This window comes from Magnolia sinica, chromosome 10 (assembly GCF_029962835.1).
Source record: "Magnolia sinica isolate HGM2019 chromosome 10, MsV1, whole genome shotgun sequence".
NCBI lineage: Eukaryota > Viridiplantae > Streptophyta > Magnoliopsida > Magnoliales > Magnoliaceae > Magnolia > Magnolia sinica.
In genome coordinates this window covers 61,151,330-61,160,895 of record NC_080582.1, presented here as the reverse complement: position 1 = coordinate 61,160,895, position 9,566 = coordinate 61,151,330, and the positions used below count along the sequence as shown (strand labels likewise).

General features: G+C 39.6%; 1 protein-coding gene across 1 annotated transcript; it reads left to right on the top strand.

Moving 5' to 3' along the window:
* Positions 1 to 898: 898 nt before the first annotated feature.
* On the top strand, positions 899 to 3,737 carry LOC131217551 (protein RGF1 INDUCIBLE TRANSCRIPTION FACTOR 1). The gene is made up of 5 exons (XM_058212488.1): positions 899 to 906; positions 1,018 to 1,036; positions 1,434 to 1,679; positions 1,854 to 1,994; positions 3,386 to 3,737. Exons 1-5 carry the CDS (start codon positions 899 to 901, stop codon positions 3,719 to 3,721), a joined length of 750 nt encoding a protein of 249 aa, XP_058068471.1. The 3' UTR covers positions 3,722 to 3,737.
* The last annotated feature ends 5,829 nt before the right edge of the window (positions 3,738 to 9,566 follow it).

Below are 9,566 nucleotides of genomic sequence, written 5' to 3'. Positions count from 1 at the left end.
CAAAGTATCAGGCTGACTTTTGATTTAGGTAGGACACACCAATAGAACAGTAGAGGGAGAGACATCTACCTTTGATTTTTACAGTACCCATAATCATGAGTATGTGAAATCCATTCCATCTATTAGATGCCACATCAAAAGCTAGCATAGAACCCAAAAATCAGGCCCATACTTGATTTAAGTATGCCTCATGAAAGGAATTATTTTAAAAGGTGAGCTATGTTTTAACACTATTTCCAATTGTGTGGTCCACTTGAACCATGGATGGAGTTGATTTTCGGTTCTTATATCTAACATGGGGTGACACGCGTGATGTTCAAGGTGGAATTTACATTAACACCGAAGTGGGACCCACCCAAGTCAGAGATCACTTTCAAACGACCTCTTAAAAGGCTAACATGAAGCAAACGCCCCTCTCTCTCTCTCTCTCTCTCTCTCTCTCAACATTAATTAGCATTTGACAAAATTTTCTCATTGTATGCCCAACTAGTTGTGTGTGAGCATCTCTCTCTCTCTCTCTCTCTCTCTATATATATATATATATATATGTCAGTTTTAAGATGGGAGCGCACCACCTGAGCTTTATTGAAGAGAAAGATCATTAGATTGATGGAGAAGGGTTACGGTTCGAACCGGTGAGCTCTTGATCTGCAGTCAAATGCTCTACAATTTGGACCTTTTCCTCTTCAATTTGAGCCATTAGCTACATTCTTTCAAGGTCCATTTGAAGACCAGAAACCGTACAACAGATCCATATAGGTTCATGGCAATTCTTGGTGGGTCATAAGATGGTCAATCTCAACCGCACAATCATATGCACATCGTCCATATGTCACAATGAACCAGCGTCGGTTCATGTCAAATGAGGTGGGCCAAGAGATGGATGGTCCACCATGGAATGACTAGGTAAGAAGAATCAAAGTTGCATTGGGCAGCTCCCTCTTATTAGATTAGTTTAGGGTTTGAGCCCTCGAGGCAAGAGGAGAGTGGGAATAGTTAAAGGAGAACGTATGGGAGACACGGAAACAACGCCCACGTTCTCGTCATATCCTACTCTTTTTCTTTAATGCTTTCTTCACAACAAGTCCCCTTGACAAACTGTGGTGTATTTCACCAAGGAATAAATATATACCCCATGTTTGCTTGTGAACCTCCATAAATACTCTCTCTCTCTCTCTCTCTCTCTCTCTCTCTCTCTCTCTCTCCCTCCCTCCCTCCCTCCCCATGATCACCTTCATTTCCCTTCTTAGTTTGTAATTTTTAGTTGAGTAAAGGAAGAGCTTCATCGATCGTTGCTGGAATCTCGATGTAATCATGGTATATTTGTCTTTACTATTTTCTTTCTATTTCATTATCGCATGATTTCATTTACCTTGAGAGAGGAATTTGAATGATTATAACGACTACTTACCAGCTGTTTTGATTCTCCATAGGCAATTCGGAAACCTGCATGGTTGGAGGCTCTTACCACACAAAATTTCTTCGTGGGGTGTTCAATTCATGAGAGTGCAAAGAAGAATGAAAAGAACATCTGTTGTTTGGATTGTTGCACTAGCATTTGCCCACACTGTCTGCCTGCACATCACTTCCATAGGCTTGTTCAGGTCCGTCGCTACGTTTACCATGATGTGGTTCGGCTAGAAGACCTTGAAAAGCTCATAGATTGCTCTAATGTTCAGGTTAGTTAAAAAATAAACTTAATAATTTGTTACACTAGCTTGAATGCATCATTTTTTATGTTCTTTCTAAGCTGTTAATAGAGAATAATGGAGAGTTATGCTTCGTTATTCTCTATTAGTTCAGTATATTCTATTACTAGTCACTCATAATTTTATATGCTAATTCTCTTGTAGGCATATACTATTAATAGTGCCAAAGTGGTGTTCATTAAGAAGCGTACGCAGAGCAGGCAGTTCAAGGGCTCTGGAAATTACTGCACCACTTGTGACAGGAGTCTTCAAGAGCCTTATATTCATTGTTCTCTTGGGTGTAAGGTAAGAATCACAGTATAGCTGCATGAACAGTATCTAATTAAACTTTCAGTTTAGGGATAATTTGCAAATCCAAATAATAATGCGTCGCTGTTTAGACATTAAATGTAAATGATTTCTCTAGATTTCGTTGGATATGTAAGAAATTTGCACTGGTAATAATAACCACGTACCCAAAAAGAAAATGAAAAAGAAAAAAAATAAAAAACCACGTACTACATGGGCATTACAGAACAAGTAATTATGTGTGATCTACATAAGTTTCATGATAATCGAAGTGCTGGGTTTTCTCTTATTTTGCAGTTAAGTGATTTTATTGGACAAACAAAAAATATATTAAAACCTAAAAGCTTGAGAAACCCTCCATGGATAGACAACTGCTACCGCACTTTCATATTCATTGAAAATTCAAGATTTATGAGAACAGAATCAACCTAGAATTATTTTCAGAGTAGTTAACAAGTCTCAGTTTTCTTGCTTCTTCTTCTTTCTTTCTTTTTTTTTTTTCCTTTTTTCTTTTTAATGAAAGGTGGGAGAACACTAACTATAATTTTATTGATGATAAGCAAAGCCATTTACAGCAAAAAGAGGGGGAGACAATCACCTTACCCGTCAACATAACCCTTCACAAAGCAGTTTACAAGAATACCACATGAAGGCTTTACAAACCCAAAAAAAGGAAGAAATTAAATATATATATATATATATATATATATATATATATATAGAGAGAGAGAGAGAGAGAGAGAGAGAGAGAGAGAGAGAGAGAGAGAGAGAGAGAGAGAGAGAGATGCAACCGAAGAAGCAAGAAAACCGGCTTACACAGTTACACCACACAGATACCGATTCTTGAACGGTGTAATACGAAGCAACCTCTTATCTCCTCCACGGTTACAACAATTTTTAATACATCCCCACAACTTCTCTTTTTCGCTAAACCATCTTCTACTGAATTGTTTTCGTGGAACATATGTGTCAGATGAAAATTTACCCAAGACAGCACTTCTTTAATCTCCACCTAATAGTACCAAACAATCTCTAGCGTTGCATTTGTAACTTCTTTTGATATTGAATTAGATAGCCATTCTCTACATAGGTGGGCGATGTAAAAATGACTTGTATTAGTAGGAAATACCCAAATACAACGTGGGTGCCATATAGTTACGTGTAATAATTGTAATTTTCATATTTATAAGGGAAGTAATGGTTTTCTTTTACAATGTCCTGTTAAGACAAATAATAATAATAATAATAATAATAATAATAATAAGGTGTAGTAAGAGATTAATTCATTTGCATTCAATTGCAATGGATAGACAATTGTAACGTCGCTCCTAATACTGTGAGAGTATACGTTGGTTTGAGTGTAACGGCCGATCGGTTGATATTGTCAGGTGGACTTCCTACTGAAGCATAACAAGGATCTCTCTGCTTGCTTGAGGACATGTGATTCTTGGCAATTTAGCCCCGACTTCCTTGTTCAAAATGACACAGGTGATGACGAAACCAACGATACTCCTCGTTCAACAGTCGTGGACGATGAGGCCATGGGCTCGTCTTCTGGGTCATCTGGGTCCGATAATCTGAGCCTGGTGTGCACCGATTTCGTTAGAAAGAAGAGGAGTAGTCTGTATGTGTGTGCAAGATCAGCTAGCAACATCTCAGACGAGGACATGGCGACAAGCATCAGTAGAAGGAAAGGCATTCCACATAGATCTCCTCTATGTTAGATTCTCTCTCTCTCTCTCTCTCACTCTCTCTCTCTCTCTGTTTTTTTTTTTACCTCTAACTATTTTGTCGAGGATTTTGTCTTAATGGCATCACGTGATTCCCAATTCCAAGTTTCAATGTACATTTTCCAAAGGCTTTAGTTTTATATATTTATTCGAGTTGTCAATTGTAGGGCTTGTAACTTTCTAATTAGGGTTTGAATGTGATGCAAAAGCCAAAAGCAAGTGTCCCGCACGTGCATGCTGTCTTTATGATAGAAGGGTTTAAACTCTGAGACTCGTCTGATCAAAACAAAAATATTAAATGTAATGTGACCTTCTTGTACAAGTGGACCCACACTGCTCCTCGCATACGTTGGTTTGACCAACCATTGCTTCGCTTTGGACCAATTTCCTCTGCCACACGTACCATGTGCAGCGCCAATCATGTTGTATCTGTGACATCCACTCCGTCCATCAGGTGTTCCACCTCAGACCAATGCCTCATTCAAAGTAAGGTGGGCCAGTTCATTGGCAGCAATTTAAAACCATGCTGAGACATTTAAGTTCACTTGGTGTGGGTCGCCTGAGTTTTAGATACTTGGGCTGATATATGGAGCATCCCTTCATCACAGTGAGATACGCCTCATGAACAGGATGGATTAAACACTATTCGCCTCATGAACACGTTCAATTAAATATTCACACCATAGAGCCACGGGGTAAACCGGCATACAGGGGGAAAAAAAAATTATGAGAAGTGTTTGTTCATAATTATTCTTTGTTGCTAACTCCATGATGATGCACCTAAAATTTTGAGAATAAGCAGTTCAGGCCTAATAGAGTTTGGACTAAAAAATAAAGTGAAATTTTGGTAATATGTGTGTATATGCAAGTGTGTACACCATATATTGTTGTATTTGATGTCTTAAATCATGTTAGATATAGGGCATATTGATGCCATCGAGAGTCTGTTTGATGTCACCTTCGATGGCATCGAATAGTGCTCGATCCCATCGAGATTTTTTGGATTTTCTTCAGTTAGTCACTGGGCTATCATGGCATTTTTTCAATGTCATCGGAGGGTGTTTGATGCCATGTTCACTCCCCAAGTATAGGGTTGTGATGTAGTAATAAACTCGGTGAGGCCGAGGTCGAATCCTAAGGGACTGAAATTTGTACGTTTCCTGAAAATAACTAGAACTAGAAAAAAGATGAAATCTAAATCAGGTAGATTTGAGGAATAATGATGAAATAGTAAAATATGTAGAATTCAAAGGTAGGGAACTAGGGATTCAGAGGATCCACTTGTAGAGATCAGGGAGATCTTGATACCTGCTTCAAAAATCATGGAACTTAAACTGAACTTCCTCTGATATAATTTTAAAGGGATGAAAGGTATATGGATTAGAATGGATTTCATCACCAAACCATGCTCAGGAGACAAAGTCAACAACAGAATTAAACTAATTACCAACCAATCAGATGATTATGAAGGTTAGGAAGGGTACCGCCATCCAAACATGCCCAGGAGATGATGGCGAACAACAGGGCTTCCTGACGTCATAATCAAAGTAAGGAAAAAGAAATACTCAAAGCCATTGCAAACCCATTGTAATGTCAGTCACAAGAGGCCATTAAAAACTACAAATATTCTCATAATTAAATCAAAAATCAATTCAGTCTAAACAAAAGGCATAGCAAAATTCTCCCATCCTGCGACAGGCTTCACCTCTTAGCCCTAGCTAAGAGGTTTAGCCACACATAGCCATAACAGGGCTTATCTCTTAGAAGAAGAAAGAAAAAGCAAAACAAAAAGGAAAAGAAAATACAAACTGCCTACTCTCCCTGTCCACGTTCAAGCTTCTCTCCCACGGCCCTTTTCCAGCTCCCCTTTTTCTCCAGATCCTCCCCTCTTTTTATAGGCACCGGACCCCCCAAGAAGCAGTCCTGAACTCCTCTTTTACGCAGCCCTTTACGCAGAAAAGGTTTCCTGCGTAAACTCTGTTTCTCGCAGCAGGAAACACATAAAAAGCTGCGTTTGGACTGAAGATCCGGACGTTGATCGTCCCGCTTACCGTATCTGCCATCATGGTTAGGGTCAAGCCTGGCTGGGGCTTCCATTAGACGGTTCAGATCTCTGATCCGATCACATTCGGGGTCACACAACTCCAAGGAAGATCCTGATTTTCCGCACGCGCGATCTTGGCTCCAACCTCCGCTGACGTGTTCGGTGGGGCCCACTTCGCTTTTGTTTTGAAAATCCACACCGTCCAATAGATTCATCTCGAAAAAACGTTTTAATATGGTTGGTTTTGGAGTGCTGCTGACGTGGCCCACTTTCTTTTCCATTTTGCCGTCCAAGCTGTGTTTGAACAGTTGAAAACCGATCTGTGTTTTTATCTGGAATTCCGACACCTAGGTGTGGGTTGTGGCTACCCCACGAGACGAATGGACGATCCAGATCATTTATTTGGATGATGAATGGGCCTCACAATCTGTAAAAATGGACGGACAGCGAAAACGCTGTTGCGTTTTCTGATTTGGAAGAAGGAGTTGGTCAGCGTGCGCTGACCGACTATGGCTGTAATGGTGCACGGCTGGTGCACGTGTACACCTTGCACACGCACTGTACATGTGGGTCCCACGGAGATGTTTATGAGATATCTATTCCGTCCATTCGCTTTCCCATTGAATATAAGGCGTTGAGTTAAAAATTAAGGCATATGCAGATGTCATGTGGGCCCAAAATCGACTGTTTATGGGCTGATCTATCTATTAGGCTACTTCTACTGGGATCCAATGGCTGAAATTTGACATGTACAGTTAATTTATGGTCCTCAGGCCATGTATGGAGTTTCGAGCTGAACGAATGGTGGAAACCCTGTGATCTTGCATTCTGGATGATTTTCGGGCCACTTGAGCTTCAGTTTCTCGATTTTTTTGGATCCCTGGCGTGCAAATCTGTCGATCTTGGTCTCTTGGGATCCATCGCTTGCCTTAGTGACTTCAGACTGTTAAATCCATGCTTTTAGTACCCTTTCCCAGTCCAGGCTCGTAAATACGCCCTGCATCACAAACATGATTAAATCAGCCATTAAACGGAATTATGCTTGTAGATCTAAGTAATAACTGGGGTCTAATATGCAATATTTGATCCTCAACACAACCCCCAACCAGCATTTTGCAGGTCCCGAGCAAAGTATGCGGAAGATAAGTTGAAAGTTGCAGAACACATTTTATAAACTCGAGTGATTTTTGAAAATAATCCAGAAATAGAAGTCTACGATTCATGATTGTTGGCATCACTTTCTCCTGAAATCAAGCTCACAGTAAACTTCATAATCAAGTTCAAATATTAATCCCTTAATTAGAACAATTCCAAACATTGAATTCCATGGATGTATAGTCTAATTTCGACTTGTCAACATTAAGATTCACCTCTCTATTTAAGGATATTATTGGTAACCAATAAGAGAATTCATGATAACCCAACTTGGTTTACACATTATCTTTTTATTCTTTTAATATTTGATTGATTTTTTTTTATTTTTTTATTTTTTTCATTAAAAGTAACGCCAAGAAGGGGAATTGAATCCTCACCTATAGGGAGCAAACCTATGGTAAAGACTGTACACTCAATCATTTCAATTTCTCAGGTTAGTTCCTTTCAAGCTTAGTGATCACCAAATTAATCTTTCAATATCGAATGAAACCTTAATGTGTAAGCGAGATGTGACATGTAAAATTATGATTCAATCAATGTTTAAAACTTCTAATCATGGATTAATAGTTCTAACTTAACTGTGAAATCTAACAAATAGTTGAATCCAAGAGTCATAAATTCCAACATCACTTATCTTGTAATTCTAAATCCAAGATAGCCGTCAAAATCGCTTCGAATTCATACGAAATTCTAAAAAAATTTAAAAATTTTCACGATTTCTGCTCAAGACTAAGAAAACACTGATTTGGAAACCTAATCTCCCACCCCCAACCTAAAATCGACATTGTCCTCAATATAAATGATATGAGTATGCAATGCACTTGGGACAACGAAAAGTAAATATGAAGTGATGGGAAGATAGTACCTAGATGATGAATTGAGAGACACTTTCCAAGAGATCGCAGCATGGGCGTCGGTCAGCACGAGAGAGAAGGCAACACAAAAATAAAAATAAAATCCTACTTATACCACTTTCGTAGGTGCTCTCCATTGCATTTAGCATATGCAACAAGCCTTTAAACCCCTAGGTTACCCCTAGTGGACGAGTTGTAGTCTCGTGAGGGTTTGGAGTAATATTACCCACAAACATTGAACTAACTAATGATAAAAATGAAATGAAATGAAGAGCTGGGTTGCCTCCCAGGAGCGCTAAGTATACCGTCTTCAGCTAGACAAATAAAGGAATTACCCTAGTCTTATAAAAGCGATAAACCTACCTACACCTCCATCAAATTAAGAGATCAATCCTGGTAAACAGGAGCAGTCAGGGGCATGGACATATCCTCTGAATCAAATTTCTCGACAAATGGTTTCAATCGATGTCCATTGACTTTAAACTCCTTGCCATTGTCGGGATCTCTTATCTCAACGGCCCTATGAGGAAAAACAGTAACAACAATGTAAGGGCTGGTCCAACGAGATCGAAGCTTACCCGGAAAGAGATGTAATCGAGAATTGTACAAAAGGACCTTCTGACCAGGCGTGAATGATTTTCGCAAAATGTGTTGGTCATGAAATGCTTTCATTTTATCCTTGTAAATTCTCGAATTATTGTACGCATCATTCCGGATTTCTTCAAGTTCATTCAATTGAAGTTTGCGTAGCGAGCCAGCGTTGTCCAGATTGAAATTAAGATTTTTGATCGCCTAGTACGCTTTATGTTCCAGCCCCACAGGCAAGTGACAAGCTTTCCCATAGACAAGTCTAAAGGGAGACATTCCAATAGGGGTTTTAAAGGCAGTACGGTATGCCCATAAGGCATCGGTCAATCGGATTGACCAATCCTTACGATCAGGGTTAATCGTTTTCTCTAAAATGTGTTTAATTTTCCTATTAAAAATCTTAGCTTGCCCACTTGTCTGTGGGTGGTACGGGGTGCTCACCTTATGAGAGATACTATATTTCTTCATTAAGCTCTCAAATGGTTGATTACAAAAGTGTGAGCCTCCATCACTAATGATGGCTCGAGGTGTTCCGAATCGAGAAAGGATGTTTTCTTTTAGGAATTTAATGACCGTGCGATGGTCATTAGTTCGACACGGAATTGCTTCGACCCATTTAGTGACATAATCCACAGCGAGCAAAATATATAGATTTCCAAACAATTGGGGGAATGGTCCCATGAAATCGATGCCCCAGCAATCAAATGCTTCAATGATAAGGATGGGATTTAAAGGCATCATATTTCGACGGGACAATGCTCCTAATTTCTGACAACGCTCACAAGCTTTGCAAAACTCATGAGTGTCCCTAAACATAGTGGGCCAGTAAAAGCCACACTGCAGAATCTTGGTCGTGGTCTTTTTAGTAGAAAAGTGACCACCACAGGCCTGTGAATGACAGAATGAGATGACGCTCTGATGCTCATCGTCTGGTACTCATCTCCTTAGGATTTGGTCTGGGCAATATTTAAATAAATAAGGATCATCCTATAAAAAGTTGCACACCTCGATGAAGAATTTCTTCTTATCTTGCGCAGTCCACTGTGTCGGTATGGAACCTGTGGCAAGATAATTAGCAATATCAGCGAACCGAGGAGAATGGGAAACTCGGAACAGTTGTTCATCAGGGAACATATCATTGATATGGGTCGCCTCAAGGGAATCAGAGGTATTAAGGCGAGAAAGGTGATCGGCCAGT

Bases quoted from the DNA above. Each gene is read 5' to 3' on its own strand.
- LOC131217551 (XM_058212488.1), top strand. The intron at 1,680-1,853 runs GTTAGTTAAAAA...ATTCTCTTGTAG, and splicing joins TAGATTGCTCTAATGTTCAG to GCATATACTATTAATAGTGC. The intron at 1,995-3,385 runs GTAAGAATCACA...TGATATTGTCAG, and splicing joins ATTGTTCTCTTGGGTGTAAG to GTGGACTTCCTACTGAAGCA.